Below are 26,174 nucleotides of genomic sequence, written 5' to 3'. Positions count from 1 at the left end.
GAGTTCTGCTGCTCTGTGGAGGAGGAACGTCTGCCAGTCACGTGCTGCAGCCTCGTCATGAGCTCGCAGCTCTTCTTCTGATGTCGACCGCCAGGGGAACATTGTATTGGAGCATCTCACATGACTGAACCACAGTTATAGTATTTATATTATTATTTAGAAATGGTTCGCATTTTTTAATATGATGAATGAAAAAAAAAGTTCTTCACGTGTACATTTATAAATAGTAAATAGTTATGAAATAAAGGAATTTTACAGCTAAATAAATGCTAGGTAATCGGGGGAATGGCAATTATTTTTACTCGAACTAACATGAATAGACCTTGAAATGAACTGCTTTTATTTTGTTTTGTAATGAGCATCAGTTTGTTTAGCTCACCTGTCTTCGCTAAGGTAGTGTGTGGCGAAAGTAGAAACAATAATGTCACACGTGTCATCAGGAACACACTGCTTGTAGAAATTAGTGCCACAAACCAAAGGGAACACGTTGGTGAACTTGGACATGTATGATGCTTTGTCTAAATGACAGAAAATAGTTCAAAAATAGGTTATTCTGTCCTTACTGAGAATTCATGATATTGTATTAACATTATGTGAGAGATATATACAAAAAGATTACCGTAAACTGTTTTGAAAAGACTGTTGTAGTCGTTATGTGGTTGGTCTTGGTAAACTACTTGAATCTTCAGGTCGGGTCCATGTTTCTTTCTTAAATGTTCTGAAACAATAATCAACCGTGAATTATACGAATGAATAAGTCGATTCAAAATGCTTACTTATCATTTGCTAGTTATCAGTCATACTTCACAAGCATCCAATTTTCGCTTTCATATTTGTTACATTGTGATAACGATAACTTCATCGACTAGCGACTAAAGTTAAATTTTACTATTTCTGGTACTTGCCGATGATCTTGTTTACAAGATGCAAAGACACTGACCCATCGCAGGTCCCATAGTCACCAATGGTGAACACTCCTTTTGGTGAAGGCACCGGCAATAAATCTAGAAAACAGTAAAATCAAAATGTTGCAAAACTATTCCTTAATTATCAAAGATGTTATATTTAGTAGGAAAGTTCTTCCACCTTGAAGTGATTTCGCAGTATGGCAGAAATTGAGGGAAGGAAACCAGAAAACCTGGAGGATACCCTCGATGCCAAGCCCTGCAAGCGTTTGTGATATACAGAAACAGTGTCCTGAGAGAGGATCTGAACCGACAGCCTCTAGATGGTCACAATGATTTCTAGAAAATTCGGTTATAATTTTGAATGGTGATTTGCAGGCAGAGCGTGACGAGCGTAAATTTTAAATTGATTTTTTATATTTTATTTGTAGCTATACTGTTAAGATAATATTTGCAAAAAAACAACTTTAAAAGACTGAAGTCGTCCTCCAATGCTAATAGCGAGACATTATCAAGCCAAGAGAACGACCCTAAACTACATTATGTGCAAAAATCTCGAGATATTAGTCATTGTGTATTTTCTCAGTCCATCGGGTTTGGACTTCGTCCCTCTCTCTCTCTCCAGGTAAAGGGAACTGAATGAATAGAAGAAAGCACTGCCAGTGGTTCACCCTGCCTTCACCAAGCGCTCCCGCTCTGTATTGATAAAACTTTTTATTCTTCAGCAAAAACTTCTTTTTTTATTTGTGTTACCGTGAGTTTATCGCAAGAGAAGCTAATGTTCACACAGGTCTAACCACCCTGAAAATAAGGACCTGAAAACCTGTTTAAGGACGTTTTCCCAACGTGCAGACCAAGCTAACTCCAGGTCATCTGTCATTCGTATCTCATTTGGGAGAAAACATGTTACACAAATTTATATATATATATGTCTTCACATTTATATTGAATAAAAGTCTCTATTTAATAATTACATACCTATATGAGATAAGACAAACTCGTCACAAAGGTCAGTCGCAGATTTGTTTACTCTTCCGAGACTTTCACCATAGTAACCAGAACCTGGCTGCCAGAAGTATTGAAAGGAAGGTGTCTTGATGTCTGTGGTATTTTCTGGCATTTCTCTTCTTGTCGCTGGCTGCAGAGTAGACAGTGACAGTGATGTCGGATGTAGACATGGCAGGTGACAAGCAGCAGTGACGTTGACAAGACGAGGGATGACAGTCTTCAACATGTTACCTGTAGTCCAGACAGTGCAAACCGTCCGTGAAGAGTGCAGAAGCTTCACTGCACTCCAGGTAGCCAGTACTGTGCAGTCGGTGAGTGACTCCACCCAGTGATTTCAACATCAGGTAGCGGACAGGTGTGACTCATTGGCCTTCACAACTCTCCCTCCACACTCGGAGGGGGCCAGAGCCTGCGAACTGGCTGTGACTACCCCAACATGCTGATGGCTGCTTCCATTATTTTAATCCGAAAATTCTTGAGTATAATCTATTTCTCAGTGATTGTTAAACTAACCTGATGATCTTACTTCAAGAATTCAGATATTTTTCAGTGATTCTTAAACTAATTCCATACAATTGTGAACACATTCAGGTCTTTGACAGGTGGCCTCATAGGAAGCTAGTATCTACGTTTTCAATGTGTAAGTGATCATAGTCAGATTAAAAGGGGAAAAAACACTTCTGATCAATTTCTTCGATTCCAGAATTATTATTATATAGAAACTGTTCTAAGAGAATAACATGCAGCTTAGTATCAGTAGACTGTCCGCAGGGCTGAAGATCTGGATATCAAGTTTTCAGTAGAGTGTGCTGTAAAAAATTATTTTTGTGAAGCGCCTTGAGCTTGTACTTTGGGTAGGGATAAGGCGCAATACGAGCGACTTTCTTTTATTATTATTATTAAAGTGCCGAGACTCTGACAGGTGTGAAAAGGCTGTGACGACAGTTCAAAACGTATAAAAGGTTTTAAAAATTACATTGAATAACCACTGCAGCTCACGAGAGCATTACACACCCAGCTTTTTCAAATCTTTAAATTGCTGCATAAATTGATCGACATTCTGCAATTTTTTTATTATTCATTCCTAAAAACTGAATGAATGACATTCTGCAATGTGCCTTTTTGTAATTGTAAATGTATCTGTCAGGATGTGATTGCTGGAGTGAGTCATCGAGCTCGTGATCTACCTTGTAAAGTTTTCTTCTTTAACATTTTAAGGACAAGTAAATATTCACAGGTGAGTCAGTGGGAAAGTACTCTTCACTAAATGAACATTAAATCGGCCATAGGACGGGTATACAGGTCGCCGGCAGCCGACGATACAAACGACGATACGTGTCTGTCCAGTCAAGTACTCGTCTGAGGAAAGACATACTTCTGTCCACTTTGCTTCCCTGCTTATACTGCAGCACAACAAAACAACAGAGAGACTTCTGAGAAAAGTTGTACAGAACAGAGCTCATGAAGGCAGCAAGGTGTTGCATGCAACAATAAAACCTTGTCCGAAGTTGCGAGAGAAGCTGCTGCAAGAAGTCCACATGGAGGACAAGGGAAAAACAGATTTTACAGAAATGCTTCTACTTATTGTGAAGTTTGTTTTTTTATGCGTCAATATTGACAACCAGATTGAAATTTCATTGACTTAGTGATCGGTCTTGAAAGAAAAACATATATTCTTCTGCGAAAGGAAAACTTTTAAATAGCTCACACACCGTATATCAGGTAGGGAACATCGTAATTGTCGCCCCCGCTGTCTTTCGAGGTCTGAACGCCGGGTGGAGTCCTCTGGGTGTGAATACCGTGACGACCCTGTGTGAGAAATTTTTTTCTGCAAAGGTTTTCAGAAGGAACGAGCTTCAAGCCGTCCGGTATTTTCCAGATTGAAGAGAACATTTAAGCACAACATAAAACCGCATAAAAAAAGCCTTCTGTGACCCTTAACCTTTACAGTTTATACCAGTGGAGACTTTGTATGGCGCCGTTACATCACAACCACGTGGCCGCCATAGGAAGCTCAACACCCACATTCGCAAGGAAATCGGTCCCCACCTGCCAACTTTTTTCTGTTTTCCGTGCACTTTGTACCTTAATGGCTTATGAACAGGTTTGTGACAGAAAAAAGGAAAGAAAATAAAGGAGGGGATATTAAAAGGAAATGGAAAAAAAATTTTCTTGCAGAGTCTGTGCTCGTACCCTCAGTAGAAGGAGTGTTCGCAAGTCGCTGTCTATAGACCCTGTGATATCACAAGAATCTGTTAACTTATCTTTTCATCTCAGTCTTTATATAATAGGCAATCTCCGAGTTGTTATTCAAAACTCGTATTTCAAGTTACCTGTGACGCAAACATGGCGCACACCTGAATATCCCAATTCTTATGACAGATCGTGTTAGAAGTGCTTGAATGCTCTGTTCATTGTAAATGCACCATTGGATATAACCCCCTGGCCTCGTATTTATGAGGCACATTTACACCAAGATCAGTCTATCCAGGGTCTAGCAGCTACAGTCAGGACGGATCCGCAACTTTTCGTAGGCCTACAATAATATTTTTCTTATCTTGTATCCATAAAAACAAACTTCTATAAGGAAAGATATTTAACCATCGAGCTTTGGTGGGACCCATCTGCTCCTCCTGAGTTTTTTTAGTCTCGATTAAAATGAAAACAATAAAAAGTCCATATCAGACGGCATTGTCCTTGTTTAAACGTTTCTTGAAAACGTGGCTTTGGTCACTGAATTACACAGGCTGATCCAAAGACTGACAATCTGACTTATCAGAGTGGGTATATTATCAGAGTGGGTACATCAACAGAAATATTCGACATAATATCAACATTTATGGCGGCAAATGCAGAATGGAAGAGCTTAAACCATTCACTTGAGAACCTGTAAAGGATGTTAACTCTGGGTCAGGATGTATTTGAGTGTTTTGGGGCTTTTGATTCTGTAAGTTGTTTTGAATTTCTAGGAGTTTACATATAAAGATTATTCTTCCCTTTGTATAACTTAAAGTACGGAATGAAAGTTTTTACACAGGTGCATTTTGTTAAGTTGCATTTTAATGTTGAAAACGATTGTTAGATTTTAAAGACAATCTTCTTCTATCAAAGGTTTTCTGTTTCTCATTATGCTCGGACTGTTCTGCGGTTTTGAGAAGGACACTACTTATTACATTGGTCGCCAAAGAGCCGCTCAAGGGAAACAAAAGTCAACTCATGGCTGTATTGAGTGAAGTCGTCTCCCCTAGTTACCTTTTTCCATTCAGTTATAAATCAGATACCCAAATAAATATCTGGGTAGTAGGCCAGACTGCATGACTACAGCAAAGGATATTAGCTACACATGGCACTAACACCTGTGATTAGCAACCGCCGAGCAATGGCACTCTTCCACACGCTGTTCATAATACTACCCTGTCCCTATTGTTTCTATTACTACTACTATTATTATTATCATCATCACTATTATTATTATCATCACTATTATTATTATCATCACTATTATTATCATCACTGTTATCATCACTATTACTATTATTATTACCACCACCACCACCACCACCATCATCATCATCATCACTGTTATTATCACTATTACTATCGTACTCATTGTATGAGTTACGTCATATCCGGTTCCCTTGTATCCGGCGCCATTAGCCAGTCGTATCGCGTTTGAAAAGAAAACGTCTGAGCCAGCGCCGCTCCTTGTCATCTTGCTTATCAAGGAACAAAGATCAGCTTGACATGGGCAGTGAACTGAGTGGTTTGCTGTGTCAAGTCAAATCATTTTCTCTTCGTAACCCTTTCCCTTCACTTACAGGTGCCCCAAGGTGAGCGGCAGGTCAGCCTGCAGAAGACCAAAGAATGTCAACTGCACAGGTCACACACACCTGTAATTAGCAACTCCGTGTCACCGAGACCTTTCATAAGCGTCTCATAGTTTTACTCACGGCCTTATCTCTCCAAAAGCAAGTTTAATAAAAAAAAGTAAAGGAAACCGTAACAGGCACAGATTAGCACACCTGGCGTATTTATAGATGCAGTGCACGGAGTCACATAATGTCATGAGCACCTTTTTACTCAAGAAGCTTATGATTTCAGTTTGCAGACGACACTGGAGTCTTACATCGAGTTTAGTCAGCATTCCCTATGAGTGGAGTGGTTCAGTGCAGTAGTTCGCTCCCTTCACACCTGAAGGGCGCTGGTGAGATGCTGAAGACTGTGCTCCCCCGTCTTGTGACCACGACTACCGCTTGTCACCAGCCATGTCTACATCTGACGTCACTGTCATGTCTACCGTCAAAGATATTAAGAGAGATGCCTGGAGATGTAGCAGATGCCGAGACACCTTCCTTTCAATACTTCTGGCAGCCTGGTTCTGGCTTCTATGGCGATAATCTCGGAAGACTGACACAACCTTCGGCTGAGATTTATGAAGAAATTGTTTTATCTCATATCGGTACGTGAGTGATACGATTTTTTTTCTTCCATGAAGATTGGTAGCCTGGCATTTAAAAAGTTACTATGGAATATGTTTTACATATGTCATCATCGTCCTCCTCCTCATCATTGTCCTCCTCCTCCTCCTCATCATCATGAGCATTTATGTAGCACTCTTTTTGTGAAAAGCGCTTCACAAAAAAAGAAAGAAAGAAAGAAACAAACAAAAAACCAAACCGCAAAAGGCCAATTGACACTCACACGCTAACATCTATAACACTTGTAGTTTTACCACAAAGTAAATACAGACACTCTTCTGTCGACTGGACGGTCAGAACACAGAAGTTGGTTAGAGGGTTAGTGCTTTTGATAAAGGTACATCTAAATTTTGGACATAAAGGTCAAAGAATCAGCGTGACGAAGGCTGAGGGGTAATTTGTTCCACGTTGATGGGACTTGATAGGAAAGAGACCTTTGTTTATGATGTTTGTCTTAGTGGGAGTGAGATTTTAACTGTATTGACACAAGCAAGAAGCGATTCACTTGAAGAATAGCTGGTTATCACGTGTTATGCTTTGTAAGGAGAAGATCCGGAGCTTTTGTACTTCTAATTTTCCGGCTGGCAGTCGCTTCTGTTAGCCATGACTGTTTTCTGCTCTTTTAAATACTTGTTTGGACCACAAAACAGTGTCAAAGTGTTTAAAGACTAAATGTAACACGCGTGAATAAAAAAAAAATTATGATTAAACAAAGTCGCTTTACAGATGCTTCAGTCAATCAGTCAGTCGTCCCTTCACCGGCACCTGTCGTTGGAGGAATCGCATGGATAGAGAGACAGCTGACAGGGTCCTCCACTCTTGTCTATTGTGGGCGATAGGCAGCAGGTCCTCTACAGGACGACCTGTCCAGTCTTTGACGTTCGTAAGTCAGTTCTTCCTCTGGCCACCGCGGCGTCGGCTACATTCCAAGTTCCCGGATCACTTGACCAGCTTACGTCGCTTGACTGTTGAATGTAGAGGTACCTGGTGTCCAACGAGTGTGGCAATCTTGTTTCGTAAAAAGTCATTGGTTCTATGATCTTTGTATGAGATCCGGAGCAGCCTCCTCAAGCAGTTCTTTTCGAATGCCTGGATTCTTCTTTCCGTCTCGGCGAGCAGAGTTCACGTGTCACATCCATAAAGCAGGATCAGCCATACCAGGGATTTGTACAGCTTGTACTTGGTTGTGAGCCTTATCTATGGCTATTCCAGATCTTATCTAGTCTAGACATTGCCTCTGTGGCTGTCGTGATCCTGATGCGGTTATCTGGCGTGAAGCTGCCGTCCTTGGAGGGTAGCTCCTCCCAAGTATTTGAAGCTGCTGACCTCTTCGAGCTGTACCCCGTTAATATAGATCACAGCCATTGACCATAATTTTGCTCTTTTCAGTGCTGTTCTCCATTCTATATGCATTTTAACTGTCTGTCATTTTGTTGGTGAGGACTTGCAGTTCTTTGTTAGTGACTGCTAACAGCTGTATGTCATCTGCGAAGCGTAGGTTGCAGATCGGTCTTCGACAAATTTAGATGGAAGTATGATGTTCTCCAAGAAGATATTAAACAGCACCGGTGATAGGAGACATCCTTGACCTACGCTTACTGTCGTTCGAAAGTAAGCTTCTATTTAGTTGTTCAGCAGCATGTACTCGTTGAGCTAATTACAGGGATTCAACGACTTAAATGAGGCCTTCTTCAATGTTAAATTTTCGCATCACATGTCATAGCTCCTCGTCCCAGAGTCCGTCAAATGTCTTTTTCAAATCAATGTAGTTGTGGACAAGGTTCCGCGGATACTGAAGATGTTTTTCTATGAGAATGCAACAATTGAAGATTTGAAGATCTGCTAAACTGTGCTTCCATGTGGTCTGAAGTCAGCCTGTTCTTCTGCTAACAGCTCCTCTGCGGTGGTTGTGATGCGGTTCTGTATGATCTTCAGCTTGACTTTGCTTGGGTGGCTGATAAGGCTGATGGTTCTGTAGTTCTTGCACTGTTTGCGGTTTCCTTTTTTGTGGAGGGGTATGATTACAGCTGTTTTACTTTTGTGTAAATAACTGTTTCAAATAATGGATAGCAGAAGCAAAGTAAATCGTGTCTTTGCCTGTTTAACGCTGAAAAGAGTCGGGCACAGTCTGCCTGAATGTGGCTCTTCCACCTTTGACTTTGAGTTATGTCCCGAGTGAGGGATATTAGACAGGACGGGTGATGCAATATGTGAAATTAAAAAAGCATAAAACAAACCTTCTAAAAAAATTATTGAAATGTACTAAAAAGGGTAAACAAAGTTTTTCCGTATGTCTCGGGATTTTCTCTAATATATATATAACTTCAAATAAGAAAGTGGACACAGAGATATTTTATAGGTAACTTTCTTTCATTAAAAACCTTATCAATTAAAAGATAAGTTTCAAAGGGGTTATGATCAAGATTTTCAATACCTTGAAAGAGTGCTCTTCATTTGACCCTTTTTTACTATTTCAAAATAAATGTATTTTAGTTCTGAAAGAAAATCTTGATTTCTTGGCGTGCTTTTCTTTGCGTTGCAGTTTCACCAATCTGTTTTCTCACACGCACTGTTCTCCACGTCAAGGTTATTTTACAATGTTTCTAAAGGGTTGTGATATTTAAAAAAAATCTGGCTAACAGTTTGATAGTTTCCTGACTTTCTGATACCCTAACTCTAGTCAGGTATCCAACATGTACTACAAAAAATGTTGCATGTTTGAATTTTGTTATTGACTGCGTCGTTAATACTTTGTGACTTTATTCCCTTCTTACAGGCCGAATTAAGGCTATAGCAACAAGTACCTGTCTATCTAAATTCAACCTATTAGATACAAAAAAAGAAACAAAACAAAACAAAAATTAATATTGTATTGCCATTAGAAATGAGAAATTTTTCAGACCTCTTGGAGGATAGGAAGCAGGTGAAATATCAATGAAAAAATCTGAACCTGACAGATAAAGCGAGTTAAATAAAAGTGTATAAAAAGCAGTTTTCACTCATTTTAAGTGGACAGTAAACTACGGCTTAAAATTACAGTTAACCAGCTCAACCAAAAGATGCAGACCTTGAGAAATTACACCTAAAAGTTCGTAATGAACATTTTCGCTTTTCCTAGAGGCCGTGCCGGTACCTTCATCCAAAGGCGTGTTCACCATTGGTGACTATGGAACGTGCGATGGGACAGTGTCTCTACGACTGATACACAAGATCATCGGTAAGTAAAGAAGTAGCAGAAAAAGTAATTCACTGTAATCATTAATCGATGATATTAGATTTATGCAAATTAGATGGGCTATTGTGACTGATATGTTTAGAGGAAACGAAAACGAAGATATTGGTTGATGGATATTAACTAGTTAATTAGGATTAATGAAAAAGGATGATAAATTAATACTTCTTTTGTCGTTTTATTAAAGAAATGGAATAATACTAAGTTCATTTATTGCTTCAGAACACTTGAGAAACAAACATGGACCCGATCTGAAGATTCAGGTGTTGTACGAAGATCACGCATCCAACGACTACAACAGCCTCTTCAAAACAATTTACAGTAATTGTATTTATAGAGGGCTCACTAAGTCCCTCGTCTCTTCCCTTTACCTAACATATTAAACTGTTTCTAACAATTTTAAAATACGATATCAGTTTTTTTCTTTGGTAGGTCAAACCTCGTACATGACCAAGTTCACCAACGTGTTCCCCCTGGTATGTGGCACTAATTTCTACAAGCAGTGTGTACCTGACAACACCTGTGACATCATCATGTCCTCATTCGCTACGATGCATTTGGATAACGAGAGGTGGGCCAGACAGAGCAGCACTTAATAATAAAATGTTAAAAAAAGCCCCAAACAACTGATATTCAATAATTTAGTCATGATTGATCTCATACTATATTTTATTTCCACCTTATCTTTCTCAAAGCTTGCAATGATCTTTTTTTTTTTTGCTTGTTTACATGAATGCCTCGTGCTTATGTGATGGTCATGTTTGCTGTTTATAAATTTTCGCTGATAGTTTGTTTGGTAGTATTCCTCGTTGTATTATATCTTTTAAAGGTTCTCAGACAAGCAATAGATTAGGAATTTAATGTATACGTAATAATGTGAATGAAATCCCTGTGTTTAGTTACGTGAGATGCTCCAATACAATGTTCCCCTGGCGGTCGACATCACAAGAGGAGCTGCACGCTCACCGCGAGGCTGCAGCACGTGACTGGCAGACGTTCCTCCTCCACAGAGCAGCAGAACTCAAACCAGGTGAGTAGATGGATTTTATACAGGTGTCTGCATTTCTTCGGGAGGTTATGTGCAGAAAGGGAGTGAAAGAAAAAAGATAAGTTGACTATGACACAATTGTGGATATGATGATGATGACGACGACGACGACGACGACGACGATGATGCAGTTATAATATGGCTCTATAGTGATTGTGACTCAAACCTCAGAAAACATTGTAAAATGCATTTTTCTATTGTTCCCCAGGTGGACTTCTCATCGATGCTCAGGCTGCTCAACTCGGGGGGAGCAACCGTCCACAGACTCACACTTTGACCTACCCTGTCGCTGAAAACGGCACTGGAACTCAAGAAGAAAGCGCCCAAGATATTTGGACTTGTTTTGATTTGAGCTGGAAGGAATTGTATGCGGAAGGAATCATTACAAAAGTGAATGAAACAGAACATTAAAATTATTCTTCAGCTGGGTCTTGCAAGTTACCATAAGATATTGGATATAACTCAGTTTGCTTACCTTGAACCAATCTACTCATGCTTTAAGTCAGGGTTAGGAAACAAACGTTTAAGTAGATCATACAAAAAAACAATCAATGCTTTCAAGAACCGATAAGACAAACAAAAACAACAACAACAAGCGTAAACGAAGACAAAAATGGGGCACATGCTCAGGAAACAGCCCAGAGCAGTAGAAGGCTAACAAAGGCACTACAAGAAGCAAGAGAAAAAGAACAGACATCTCTTCTTCCAGCGACGGGACATCAGTCTCCATTTCACTGAAAATCATACTAAAAAAAAAAAAAAAAGAAAAAAAAAAGGGGAAAATTCAAAAGAATTAAAACAACAATCCTTGACACCAGTATTCACGATGCTTTGTAATGTACGACTCACATTGAGGTCATGCTCACGAATCACCTAGAAACACTGATAATGGAGAGCATCCTAATGAAGCGTCATCCAAACAATACTGAAAATGATGAACAGTCTCTATACATAGTCGAATGAAGAGTAAGAAATAATCGAAAATTTAAACAGTATTATTAAAGGAGTAGTTCAAGCTATCTATTGACTGACAATCTATGTTTAGGAGGAGTTCCAGTCATGCACTCTTCGGATGACATATCGGACTTCAAAAGATCTCAAAGTTCCTTTCGAGAATGCCGCCATGTCTCCAGTCCAACAGGCTGGTCTCAACTTGCTCAAAGAACCAGAAGAGTTTCTCAGTCATTGCCTTGTCAAAACACTATGGCGACTAAAGCTACAGGCTGGTCAGTGTAAACTAAATTTTATTTATCTAATACTTTTTAAACATATGTTTTGTAAGTTTATTACTAAAATTTAGGTGATAAAACAGAATATAAAGAATTTCAGGCATTTAAAATTAAATTGAAGACCAGTAACACAGTAAGGTCAAATCTTTTGTAAATGTTTACTCACTGGTTGAGGGGTGCATGTATTTTTGCAGATGGTGTTGACGACAGAATGATGTTTGCTCAACTTCTGGCAAAGGCATTTGGTGTTGTGTTAGATGCCACCTTAAGGAACGCCTTGAGAAACATTCGACCTGCTGTGCTGCAGTTGTCCATAATAAAACGATTCCAGCAGGTGTTTATCCAAAAAGTTACTGCATGTAACCCAGAGACTTTCAGAAGCGAAATTGCTATGAGAGTCCTTGTTGCACAGAAGTCAAAATGATTAACATGCTAATTGTGTAATGGAGCCTTATAGTGTGCTAAGTTCCTGAAGTCATGATTTTATGACTTTTTCTAGAAACATATTTTGATGATCACAGTCCACACTATAATAATAGTAATGATGATGATGACGATTATTATCAATCAGTCGGAGGAAATCAATAAAAGTACTTCGCTATTTCTAATGTTACAGCGATGTGGAAAATATTATATAATGTATCTGTATTCATTGCGTAAATAAACTCACTAAATTGGTACAATATCTTTACTTCTCATTAATTCATAAAACCCTCCCCGTCAGTTGATTCTCGTATGTTATTCATACTGAGGTAAGATAACTCTGTGCCCAACATAACAACTATGCTAGAGTAGCTTCCCTTACTTCGGCAGACGACAAAGAACAAGAAGGCTGCTACTTCACAAATTGCATCGATAGAGCTTAAACAGTTGCACTAATCTTCTTGTAGTTGATGATGAAGGAATCCATGGTAAGTCTTCAAAGCTTACTAATGTTTATGTTACATTTCTGAGCAATGAGCGTGAACAAAGCCAAATCAGTTTGACAGATGTCTGGATCTACCCCCGTAACTTTGTTTCGAAACGTGTCGTAGAGTCGTTTTATTATAACTGACTGTTGGTCCTCAGTGCGAGTGTTACCTAGCCTGTTCCTGAAGGAATCCTCTACCAAATTTTCATTTCTTTTGTGAGGAGATTAACAAAGTAGTCTCTAACATTAACACTGTCTGTGAAAACTGGTCAAGATCTGGTCATACAAGATGAATAGCGATCACAATTTCACAAGACAGATTTAAGTGAAAAATTAAGCAGCTTATAAATGACAAAATTAAAGCTTAGTAAATCGGTTAGTACTTTCCTGTCGGTGAGTTTATTTGACAGTCGAAATTGCGTAATGGAACTGCTTTTATGATTTACACACGACTGCCTAAGGTATAGTACAGTGAGAACAGCGGTCACCAGTTTTTTTGACACATTAAAAATACTTCAAGGGTACTGAGGAAGCAATACGATAAACTAATTGTTAGAAACTTACTGAGCAACATACATGATAGATCACGTATCAACATACCCTTTGACGATACACATGTCCAGGCGGGCGACCAGGTGCCTGTGGGCACTCTGTTGACTACCCCTGATCTAGAGCTAGTAACAGCACTACAGAATAAAACTGACACACTCGATAGTGGCCATATATATATATCCTGTCAGCTACGTTTTATACTGTGCCACTAGAAAAGAAGGGACCTTGTGTGCATAAACTGTATTTTAAACACATAGAAATATGCACGGACGCACGCACGCACGCACGCACGCACGCACACACACACACACACACACACACACACACACACACACACACACACACACACACACACACACACAATATTTCTTTGGTTTAGTTGTCCCAGACCTGGTCTGATTCATTAGATGAAACCCGCAGTACTTAATATCATGACTGCATAGCTAGGGCGATCAAAAGGTTAAAAATATGCGCAGTCACCTGGATAATAATACATGTACCTGGTAGGACGACCACACGTCATCAAAAGTGTATTTCTGAAATGGCGATACCAGAATATCGAGCATTTAGAGCTGAATGAAATGTCGTCAGCAACTCTACAACAGAAACATTTGTTTAGAAGAAACCAGCTCTCCGTTGGTGAGAGAATTCGTAACCAACAGAATATTGCAAGAGCCGACATGGTTGAAGAACACTACACGAATCAACAGCCGACATCTGACTAGGTTATCTATCTGTGGTGAAAATCACATGCATGGATAATTCTCAATAGCCGTCCGCTTAGGCCGCAGGCAGCCGACGAGAAGCATTGGTGTCTGTCCCGCGATGTCGAGATGCAAATCCGCGACACTCGATTCCCACTGTCGTGGTGATAGGCGCTTGGCCACTACGCCACCAACCACCCGTACTATAGCTAGAACTAGAAGTCACCTAAGCCCCTTACAAAACCCGGCAACGGAATCACTACATCATCGTTTCTCAACCTTTTACTTGTGACGCACCCCAGACAAAAAAAAAAAAAAAAAAAAAAAAAACAACAACCAAAAACACACACACACACACAAAGAAAAAAGAAAAAGAGTACGTCCGCCCCCATCCACCCGTTAGCCAGGTAATTTCATTAATACCGATATGAGATTTAAGAAACTTAAAAAAAAAATGACAGCCTTCGCGGTCCCCCCTTGTCAAGACGTCTTGCCCCGGGGCGTCACAGGCTGAAAACCGCGGCGCTACATATTTCCATACAGACATCATTTAAGATAGCAATGGGTACACAATATTTTTCTAAGATCTTTTTTTGTTCACATTCAGTCTCAAAACGCGTACGCCGTGTGTGTGTTGGCACAAGTTGGCTTTATCAGAAGTTTTTGCACACTCATAGCTATGAAGTGCAGGTGAGGGTAACCTTGCCGCGTGACAGCCTTGCCTGCTGTATTCGTCAAAAGATGGTAATGTGTTACATCTAATTTAAAGGACTGGTTCACATATGCAGCTCGTAGGTGTCTATCGGTTTGTCAAATTAACACTCACGGTATGTCGTTTACATAGTTTATTGGTCGGTTGCTAATTCCGCGATATTTTATCTACAAATTATTCAGCTATCGGTCTGATGTCTGGAGTCCATCGCAGGGGGATTCTGGAGAGGTCTGCTGTCTGCTGGCGGAGCACATGTCCAATCCATCACCAACGCCTTCGTTGAACCTGCGTGGTGATGGACTCGGTTTCAGCTCTTCGGTGGATTCTTCGTTGGTGATAAAAAAATCTTGTCTCATTCCCCACCCTCTTCTTTTTCGCCTCCATAAAAGTGGTAAATTTTAAACATATGATATTCTCTAATTTCAATTTGGTGATTTGTTACCTGTAATGTACAGGCATTACAAACTCGAAGAACGGGCTACATCGTCATGCGCATCCCACACACACTCAGGGCCGGCGCTAGGCTGTGTTGCGCCCTAGGCGAAAGAAAAATTCTGCGCCCCCCCCCCCCACCTCACAAAAAGTGAACCATGTTATATCATTTGTTTTGCAATTTATTTAGTCCTGGTCATGAAATTGATGCTTAAAACCTCACTTTTCTTGCTTTTTGCTGTGCAAAACGAGTTATCAGTTCCTTCAGATTGAGTGCTTTTGCCAAGTCATGCTCAGTAGACATGGTGGCCAGCCCAGTCAGTCTCTCTTGCAACATTGTTGATCTCATATAGTTTTTAATTAATTTTAATTTTGAGAAACTCCGTTCTGCACTGGCAACAGAAATTGGAAGGGTCAATAAAATTCTGAGAGACACTACAACATTCGGCACAATATCAAATAGCTTATCTTGGATTATGAATATTAAGACTTCTTTGGGGTTCATTTTAGGCTTGGGAAGTCTTCTAGCCACAACCTGTAATTCAGAACAGAGTTCCTCCGCGTCAGTGTCTTTGCTGTCTCTGTGCATTAGTGCCTTTGCCAAGACCTCGCAAGATAGTAGAATGTCCTTCCTTGGTTTTTCAGAAATGCTTTGGATATCATAAAGAAATCCAAATAATGCACTGTGCTCCTGAATCTGTTTAAATCTGTCTTCAATGGACGCAGTTCAAACAAAAAAGCAAGCCTTAAATATCACCAGTAATGATCGCGGCGGTCTGTCTCAGAACTCAACACGACTGTGATGTGCTAAAGACCACCAGACTGTCACGGATCCGTTTGTGCAATGAACAGTTTTGCAAAAAGTGACACCACCGCTATCGCAACCCGTTGCATCCACACAATCAAAATAAGCACTGTAAGAAATAAGGAAATGAAATTAATGTAAAGAAAGACATAAATCGTGTTAATAAAATATATACAGCTATGTCACAGTGTATAAAATTCATGCGAACTTATCTTTACAAACTCTCATGAAGTGGCTGTAGACACTGTTCAGTCTGGCAGGCTAAATGCAGTTCACAACTTTTACTGATTCAGCTGTGGAAGGATGATCGCTCCAGGCACCCAAACAGACGATTACAAAGTAAATTCAAACAGCAGCACGAGATGTCTGCAGCCGCTCAGAAAAGTGAGGTTTTCACATCGTCCTGTGGGTTTTAAGTTCAAAGTTACAACTACCTCTTCCCCAGTCTCTGGCTGTCCAGCCCTGGTAATGTGATCTGACTTTCTTTACAGTGGTAGAGATTTATCTCTACCCTTCTCCACCACCCCACTGAGGTCCTTTCAATCTTTCTCTCATCTCTCTTTCTCATCTCACGGACAACTATCAAGTAACATCGCACCACCTTCTTTGTCCAGTCTTCTAATCTGATCCGACTGGTCATTAACTGTGACAGATTTATCGCTACCTGTGGGCCTGTCCACCTATAGAACCTCCATCGGCAAGTGCTTTCAATTGTTCTCTTCTTTCTCATCTTACAGATGAACTAACAAGTAAAACCGAACTGACTACATGTTTGCTGCTTAAAAATAGAAGAAAAGTGGTTTTCTACAAGAACTCATTACGACCAGAGGCATTAGAACCCAGAAGTGTCAAAGAATGGCTTATTAAAATTAAATCTTTTTCGAAAATTTGCTGTCAGATTTGATTAATAACTTATAAGTAAGAACTACTTTTTGTCAAGAAAAAGTACGTCTGTTTTTCAATTGCAGGCGTGCATCATACACACATGGATGCTTGCATGCCTCCCAAATCACACCTACACTTATGAGTAGAGGCATTTCAAACACTCGTGTAAAAGGTTTTATGGAGTGCACACTGATGGAGACAAGAAATCTGTAGCACCTTGCTCTGGTCTTATTTTGCTGTGTGGTCTAAAACTCAAGCTATCACAGCTTCCAGCCTCTAGACCACCCTGATAGCAGCTACTTTGTTCCCATCCAAACTCACACCAAAGTCACACCTCACAGGTGGGCGGGGAGCAAGGTCTGTCAAGAGAGAGTCTTCTGGACACTAACAATGCAAAGTTGTAAATCATGGTGTCAGGGCAGCTCCCCAAACACAGTCCAGTGATCAACACTGCGTGATGTCCAGCATAGGGTTTGTTGAAAACAAGAGAAGTATGTAGACTGTAGGTCTTAATACGCATTATCTCTTAAAAACCAATTTCAAATATTCTGTCAATGGAGCATAACAACAAGCTAGCCATTCAAACTGTAGACAAACAGATGCACTCTTAGATAATAAAAATAAACATTACAATTTGACAACTAAATTAAGTGTAATACACCAAACGAACAGAAATTTAATAATTAATAAGAAAGTTAAATATTCACGACCATGAGTCACAACAGTAAGTACAAGACTATAGGCCATCAGTGTCAGTAAATAGATATGCTATAAACTTCAAATGGCTCTACCTTGATGTTTGTCTGCGAAAGACTTTAATACTCTTATTAACTAAGAACGCGTTGGTGACATTAGGTAAGTTCCTTCGGGTTAAAAGTTCGTAAGTGTAAACAATATTGAGCAACTGTTTAGTTGTCATAACCACAGAGAAACTCGCGTATCAAACTCAAGTCTGTGTTGTTGTCCCTGATATCAGCTGCAGTGTTTTCAATGCATAAGTGTGGAACCTCTTCAATAGTAAGATAGAAGAAAGAAAGGTGAGGTTGGTATTAGTGGAATGTGGTCCACTCCATCGTAGGGGTCCGCACTGACCAGGCCCCATCCACCAACCCGCCCCTCCGCTGTCTATTCTCCGCCCCCTTCTTCCCCGCTGGTTAGCTGGTCACTTCAAGTGCGCCCTGTAATAATGGGTTTTCCTGTACTACATCACTACATGACCTGAGAAAGTCGGCGGTGAAGTCAACCTACAAGCAGAGGAAAAGGTGCCTTCCACCAACGCCGCCCTTCCCCGCCCCTCTCCCGCCCTCTACTTGCCTGCTGGTTAGCTGTGGTCACTGCAGGTGCGCCCTGGGATAATGGGATATTGGGGTTTTCCTGTCATACATGTACTGAGAAACTAGCGTGGTGGTCAGTCGACAAGCAGAGGAAAAGTGTCCTGCTAATATCATTTTGTGAAAATGACATTTTTCCCTAAAATTATTGATTAAAAAAAAAAAAAAAAAAAAAAAAAAAGCAGGCCATTTTTTCCGCCCCCCTCGGTCGCTGCGCCCTAGGCGATTGCCTAGTTCGCCTAATAGGTAGAACCGGGCCTGCACACACTGTCACACAAAAAGCAAGTAAAGAGAGACCATCAAGTCAGGTAGCTGGAAAATGTATGAAACCGTCTTCAAAATTAAACAGGACTACTAAAGACATAAAATTTAGTATTGTAATAAGTCAGTCTATGTGTCTATGTATGTCTTTAAGCCAATGAGAAATTCGTGTTCTAGCAGTGTGCCTTCCACGGACAATACATTAAAGTAAAGAAATACTATACGCATTTCATATAAAGTTTGTTGATTTGATAGTTTGCATCAAAGAACCATTTTCCTATTTTTTCAAAATTCCTTTAAATCATTTATACATTTTATTTGATTACATTTTTCGCGATGTAAAGAAAGAGTCGAGAAGTTGATTCAAGATATTAAAGATACGAGGGCAATAAGGCAGACAATCAGACTGAACATCAGACCATCAGACAGGCCGGCATACAGAACAGCATTGAATAGATTCGCATGGTGTTCATCACTTGCTTATTATTGGTTTGCTTCTTTTACTATGGAAGTCCCTGGCAATTAAAGGAACAGTCAGCCTACAATGCACTTCATCCTGTAATGTGCCCCCGCGCGCTGGCTTACTGCGCCGTCAGGCTACACCTTCCATGACCTCTTTGCACTGTCACAGTGAAAGCAAAGAACATGTTGAAGTCAGTCACTCCTCGTCATGTGAATGCTGTCAGTAATCTGCCCTGTCTACACCTGGCATCGCTGTCATGTCTGCAGTCAGAAAAAAGTACTTCAGATGGTGTGGAGACGTCAGAAGTCAGAAGAAGGATGTCAGCAGGGACCAGGACACCTTACTTTCAACACTTCTGGAAGCCAGGGTCTGGTTACTATAGCGAGAGTCTTGGAAGAACGACAAAAGGTGCGACTGACATCTGTGAGGATTTTGTGTTATCACATATAGGTAAGTTTGTTATATTTTAAATTCTCTCTGTTCTAGTTTCTGGAAAATAAATAAAGAACACGCCACCTCTTTATACGCATAGCTTAGTGCAGTCGATGCACCTCACCTGTCTGAGCTTGGAGTGTGGCGATGTTCTGTAAGGCTAACAGCTCATACATACGCCATCCCTCATTCAAAACACAGAAATCGTATAAAGGTGAGGTCAAAGTCTATGCTGGATTGGGACTTTTGGTTTAGGAAAATCATATTTTAATGGCATTTTTATGTGTTGTAAGATGGTACTGTTAAACAAAAATAAAAAGGAGACCGAGTACAAATGGTGAATTACAAACATTATTAAATGTAAAGATAGATTCTTCATGCTTAGATGTGTTAATCTTTGTAGAAGAGGTTGGCCTAACGATCAATGTGTGAAAAAAAGAACAATGCCACTGCTATAGTTCTTTACTATATTTTTCTTGAAAATTCTTTGCATCATGTTTTCTGTGGTTTCGGCAGAAAAGAGTACAAAAACCAAAAGTAAATACAAAAAAGAAATTGAAGGAACAAGGAAAAAGAAACGGGAAGCCAGATGCACATTTTTATTGAGCGACTATAATACAGACAAACATGAAGACTATGTAATGTAATGTTTGTAGAGGGAAAGAACACATGCAGGAGACGACGAGTATGTCTGTGTGGTGTATGGTCTAATTGCTTATGACAGATGCCTTTTGTTTACTCTTTTATATCAGTCTCTTTTCCTTACTTGCACACATAATTACTCTGCTTATGATTTTACATCATATCAATAAAACAATTACTACTTTTAACAGACTCTGTGCCGGTGCCTTCACCAAAAGGCGTGTTCACCATTGGAGACTATGGAACCTGCGACGGGTCAGTGTCTCTACGACTCATGCACAGGATCATCGGTAAGTAAAGAATATCAACACCAAGAGCAATGTAAACAGCAACTGTAATCATCAGTCGATGATATCAATGATAGCTTGTCATACGATTTTTAATTTCACTACTGCTAAAAAAAATCAGTACATTAAAAAAGAATTTAAAGTACGCATGACGACAAAAACTGGTTAAACAGTAATAGCTTTAATTGTTTCATCTATTAGTATGATAAAGCTATTATTTATTGTTTCAGGCCATTTGAGAAACAAGCATGGACCTGACCTTAAGATCCAGGTGTTGTACGAAGATCTACCGACCAACGACTACAACAGCCTCTTCAAAACAATTTATGGTAGTTTGATGTTTGCGTGTGTCGAGTAAGTTTTTAAGTTAAGTTTCAGTTTTACATATAATTAAGGATTTTATAGAAGTAACTGATAATATCTTTCTATCTTTTTCCATGTAGGTAGCACATCATACATACACAAGTTCGACAACGTGTTCCCGCTGGCCTGTGGCACTAGTTTCTACAAGCAGTGTGTTCCTGACAACTCATGTGACATCATCATGTCATCATTTGCCACGCACTGGCTTAGTGACAGGAGGTGAGTTTGACACAATAAGGCTAATTTGTAAACAACAGTGTTTTAGCGACAGTAACATCATTGTTTATCTCCTGTCTTTGTGTTTCAAAAGCCTACTTTAAACTTGTAAAAAGCTAAAGTCGAAACTCAGAAGGTGTTTTGCTATGTTTACTGAAATCCCTGCACAATACAAGAAACAGGAATGTGTAATGAGTGTAACAGGGTGTTACTTCGTGAAATGTCATAGAGTCTTCCTATTATCCAGACAGCGGAAAATGTCAGAATATCACAAAAGAGGAAATGATTGATTTTGCAGTCACGCGATGTCTTCGACGATGTCTCCCTGGATGTCAACATCAGAAGAAGAGATGAAAGCTCATCACGAGGCTTCAGCACGTGACTGGCAGACGTTCCTCCTTCTGAGAGCGACTGAGCTCAAACAAGGTGAGTGACTGACGTGTCTGTCAGGCTGTAGGTGATCTTTACCACCCCACCGTTCCAGTGACAGAACTGATCTAACAGGTAGAAGCCCTTTTATTTTGATGCTCATTGGGTTGTCTGCAAAATTCCTGCTTGATAAACCAAAATGAATTAACAAGACAGACAATCATCGTAGGTTGCTAGCACCTACAGCCTGACAAAGAAGAGAGGATTAAGGACACATTGACATCGATTTGATGTACGATAACAGCAACGACAACTCATCTCTCATTCCTTAAGATCTTCCTTACACTTATATTTTACACATCAATTACCCTTTGATGTCTACTTAACAGTGAGCATACCGCCTATCACAGTCAGACTACAAGCTACACGTGACATCTTGTTTGGCCCTCGACAGTGGAGATCGGTCTTAGCTCTGCTTGACCTCAGTCCATCATTTGACACTGTTGCTTATTAAAGTATACCTTGATTCTAGCAAAAGCATAGTATTATACTGATCCCTTCTACATTGTTTCAGTTGAACCTTCTTTCTTCTGAATTTACAGGGATCTGTTCTTTTATTTGTACACCAAATTGCTTTGTTACCTTTTGATCAGTCATATAGCTGCTTAATCGCTTCCGAAATTCAGCTGACAACACTATTCACAGACTGAAAGATTACATCGTAAATGTCAACTGGGTGTTGGGACGATAATGGAGCTATGACTGGAGCAATGTTGTTTGGCTCAAAATAATAGCTGAACCATAGAATAAACAGTCCATTTCAAAATTGGTTCTGTGTTGTATATGGATCAATCAACGATGATAATGTTGAAATGAAATATCACGAGTATGTCCTTGTCATATCCATTATATTTTAAATAATGTAGAAATAAATATTTCCCAGAATAATGCAATTTTGTGAAGTATTTTATTTTCACAGGTGGACTTCTATTCGTTGCGCAACCTTCCCAAAATACAAAGAGCAGCCCTGCACAGCCTGGAGAAATAACAGAATGTGCAAGAGACACTTGGATCCATCTCAATTTAACGTGGAAGGAATTATATGCAGGGGACATAATAACAAGAGTATGTAGCAGCTGCAACATTAACAAACTTCTTGAAAGGAGCATCCATTTGTAAGCCACGAAGCGCATTTGTAATACTTTTCACAAAAGATATTAAAGCTAACTTAATTTTTGATAGTATTGATATGGACAAAAACATAAGATGTGTTATGACAAGAAGACCTGTACAGAGATGTTATTAGAGGAGAACATGTCATAATCTTACATTATTGCAGCAGGACATGTTCTCGACAATCTTATATAGATGTTCACGACATTTTACAATTCTTCGCTGTTACCTGCAGAAACGTAACACACCTGTCCACTTACATCAAACACAATAATGCATAAGAATGGCGCATTGCAAAGTCGCCAAGCCAGACTGAAAGTTATAAATAGCAAAGTGATAATATAGAAGGGGTTTACAATGAAATTTGAATGGATCACAATACATACTTGTATAAATAGAAACGTAAGGTGAGCTGTGTGTAAGGGGTAAAAAAGGTTATGAAGCATCTAATGAGGTTTTCTTTATGGAGACAAGGAAATGCTGGAATTTTGTGTAACCTTCGTCGAAATGTGATTGTCTAATTATCCTTCACCTTATCTCTATCGTTTATTTTGTTGCATATTTACTCTTTTTCAAGTAAAACGATTCGTTTGTCATACAATGCTAAAAATAAAGAAAACCCTAACAACCTTTATTACAGGAAGAGTTCCAGTCGTGTAATGTCCCGGCGACATTTCGGTCGTTACAGGAGCTAAAAGCTCCTTTCGAGAATGCCGCCACCATGTCTCCAGTCCGACAGGCTGGTCTCAACTTGTTTAAAGAACCAGAAGTGTTTGTCCTTCCATGCTTTTCCAAAACAATGTGGCGACAAAAGTTACAGAGTGGTAAGCGCAACAAAACTTGTAGAATGTCCAGATTTCCTCCTAAACACATTTTTATTTTATATGTATATATAAATAAAATTATAGTGTTAAGTAAATTTAAGAATCGATGTGTTAATAGCCCTTTACTTGAATCATTCTATCAAAGTTTCATTGTCACATTTAAAATGTCAATGTCCTGCGTTCTAGCCATCACAGACACAAAAAATATCTTTGTTTATCTTACTTTGATGTTTCTGGATTGATATGAACATATGAACACACGCACACACAATCACTCATATATATATATACACACACACATCTGTTGTCCTTGGATATGGCCGGCCTACTTAATTTTTGGGACTTGGGAGAGTTTCGTGTCATCTCATCTTGTGAGTTTGTAGGTTATCTTCTTAGAATCTTCTGGGGTTATCTTCTTACCTGTTACCTTTCACTTATGTAAATTTTTATTATAAGAAGATGCATACTTAGCCTTGTAAAGACTCACATGTTATAAAGTTAACTTGTTTTGTCTTTTTTGTCATTTATATTGCTGTCGCCTCTAATTATTTGAAATTATCTTTGATTGTCATGGTGGGCATTTGCCTAAACATCAGCAAAGTGAGAAATTTAGTAACAGTTTTTTGCTGACTGGAACTGCTCCCAAAATCGACTAGATGTTAGCAACAGTCGCCCTCGTACTCGCAAGACAATTACAGAAGCCATGGTAAAATTTGATCTTGCAGATATATGAAGAGAATTATATCCTGATACGTTGGCCTATACCTGATCACTGTGATCTATCGTTTGTGATGTTTTGCATATTGCTTTATGGACACCACTTTTTTTACAGGTGGCGCAGACGACAGAACCATGTTTGCTCAAAACCTGTCAGACACATTTCGAGTTATTTTAGAACCAGCCTTGAGGAGGAGCCTACACACACGACAGTTTGAAGAGCAGTTGGCCATAGTGGAACAATACTTTAAGCGTTTTATAAGAAATGTAGCGACACTGGACCCAGAGACTTTCCAAAGCGAAATATGTGTGGGGAGACTTGTTGCGCAGAAGTTATATTAAACAACAAAACGCCCATAAAGCGCGCGCGCACACACTGACACACAAAACACAACCATACAATCATACAGACTTATGTTCTTCACTGGGGTACTCATGCATTGTTGGCATTCTGTGTGGTGCTGTAGAGAGGTGGCAGCATCACCACACTTGCTGCTTTCAGTGTCAAAAGACAAAATAACATTTTAACAAGACAAAACTAACTACCGCAATCACATGATGCGATAAAATGTCCAAAATAAGATAAAATGTAAATTAATTTAATATATTAATGGCATTTTCTTATTTTTGTAATGAACTCTAAGACAATGTCATTCAGATTTTGCAGATCAGCCCTCTCTTTAAACAAGTGGATAATGAGGCAGTTATTTGACTTTCTTTGTGTTTTTATTCATTCTTCACTTGTAGTGGTAACTGGATTATATATACAGTTTCAAAAGCTTATCAACCTCGCTTGTCCCTGGCTGAGCAAGTGGTTGTGAGTTTGCCGGCTGTTTGAGCGGTTGCTAGAGCATTTGTCCCATGTACAGTTATTCTCAGTAAGGAACAAGATGGCTCTCAGTGCATTTTGAATATACCTGTGTGTGTGTGTGCGCGCGCGTCTACAGTATAGCTCTTATATATCCATCAGTTTTATGTGCCGGAAAATAGTAATAATGTCCTTGCCTAGATGGCGACTTTTGTCCATTACTTTTCAAATGCATCAAGTTTAGTGTCTAATAGTGATATGTGGACACATATTTACGAATGTCTGTCACGGTTTAATACCCTAAGTGATATCCATTATCTTTCTACTAATAATGCTTTAAAGTTGAGCCTCTGACTGTAGACAGAAGGCCGTGTGTATGTGATTAATCTCATTTTAAACACTATACCATGTCGTTTAAACTTGAATACGTGAGTCGTATCACGTTTGCATTCATCTTGATAAACAGCGTAAATGATGTTGAATAACTTTCCTTAAAAAAAACATAAACAGTTATTTACCAGTTCCAATCAACCTTTTTAAGGAATTTCACAGTCACACATATAAATGATAATAATTTTAACAAATTTTAAATCTTTTTAAATTAACAAAAATCATAGGTTGCACAATTAATACTCATGCAACACGAATAAAAAGCTCATGAACACGACTAGTTTTACACACCAAACTGTCTCTTCTTTCTTAAGAACTGGGTCAGAGACGGTAACCCTGACACTACTCTTATCTCCTTTTAAACTGTGAAGAGGAGCAGAGCAGAGGAGCAGTGAGGAGGAGTAGAGCAGAGGGCAGAGAGGAAACGAAGCTGTATCGGGTACGTTCGAGTTTTGGAGGTTGCGGTGGTGGTGGTAGTGGAGAGCGGTGGGGCGTGGATATGCTTGTCTGCACACCTCTCTCGCCATCCATACTCACACTAGTCTACACTGTGTACAGCAGTCTATGCAACTATGCAAGACACCTTGTCACTTCCTGCTTTGCCATGTTCTTTCGAACATAACCTGAGACAATCTCGGGGTATCAGCTTGCAGAGGTCTTCTGTTTTTGGCGTAACAGATGGCAAGCCAAGAAACAGCTTTAACGCCTCGTGAGCAGCGTGGGACTCACTGAAGACCAGTTAAGAGTTATCTGTCTGTAGGAAATTTGGCGAAATTAGAGTGAGAAACATCCAGTTTGGAATAAACTCATACTATACAGAACAAATACATACAATTAATCAGAGCATTGTTTAGTGTTTTACTATGACAACAATTTTGATCACCAGTTGCTCATTATCATGGCGGTTAAGTGGCGCAACCGTTAGCACCTGTCACAGTGAGGGTTGCGTCCGAAGTTCAGTTCCGTCTAGAGCGTACTGTTTTTCCTTTTTTATGTGG

At 39.6% G+C, this 26,174-nt stretch overlaps 3 protein-coding genes across 3 annotated transcripts in view; 2 read left to right on the top strand and 1 right to left on the bottom strand.

Annotated features, from left to right (window-relative positions):
- The window catches only part of LOC112575796 (probable S-adenosylmethionine-dependent methyltransferase At5g38780), a 31,336-nt gene extending 29,078 nt beyond the window's left edge, over positions 1–2,258 (bottom strand). Inside the window, exons 1-4 of the mRNA XM_025257820.1 lie at positions 1,884–2,258; positions 906–1,004; positions 620–718; positions 380–518 (exon numbers count right to left, since the gene is read on the bottom strand). Coding sequence (XP_025113605.1) covers positions 380–518; positions 620–718; positions 906–1,004; positions 1,884–2,139 — 593 coding nt within the window. The 5' untranslated portion in view covers positions 2,140–2,258. The remainder of the gene's footprint in view (positions 1–379; positions 519–619; positions 719–905; positions 1,005–1,883) is intronic.
- Positions 2,259–6,230: 3,972 nt separating this feature from the next.
- On the top strand, positions 6,231–12,387 carry LOC112575795. Its single transcript, XM_025257818.1, has 8 exons — positions 6,231–6,372; positions 9,510–9,608; positions 9,846–9,944; positions 10,056–10,194; positions 10,523–10,653; positions 10,880–11,061; positions 11,717–11,897; positions 12,095–12,387. The coding sequence occupies exons 1-8, from the start codon at positions 6,231–6,233 to the stop codon at positions 12,322–12,324; spliced, it is 1,203 nt and encodes a 400-aa protein (XP_025113603.1). The 3' UTR covers positions 12,325–12,387.
- A 6,820-nt stretch (positions 12,388–19,207) lies between these two features.
- On the top strand, positions 19,208–24,761 carry LOC112574928 (probable S-adenosylmethionine-dependent methyltransferase At5g38780). The gene is made up of 8 exons (XM_025256310.1): positions 19,208–19,405; positions 20,221–20,319; positions 20,547–20,645; positions 20,760–20,898; positions 21,194–21,321; positions 22,244–22,389; positions 23,078–23,261; positions 24,094–24,761. Exons 1-8 carry the CDS (start codon positions 19,273–19,275, stop codon positions 24,318–24,320), a joined length of 1,155 nt encoding a protein of 384 aa, XP_025112095.1. The 5' UTR covers positions 19,208–19,272; the 3' UTR covers positions 24,321–24,761.
- Positions 24,762–26,174: the final 1,413 nt, after the last annotated feature.

Source organism: Pomacea canaliculata, linkage group LG11, assembly GCF_003073045.1.
Source record: "Pomacea canaliculata isolate SZHN2017 linkage group LG11, ASM307304v1, whole genome shotgun sequence".
NCBI classification, from domain to species: domain Eukaryota; kingdom Metazoa; phylum Mollusca; class Gastropoda; order Architaenioglossa; family Ampullariidae; genus Pomacea; species Pomacea canaliculata.
Note: the sequence above shows the minus strand (reverse complement) of the source record. Positions and strands in the feature narration are given on the sequence as shown.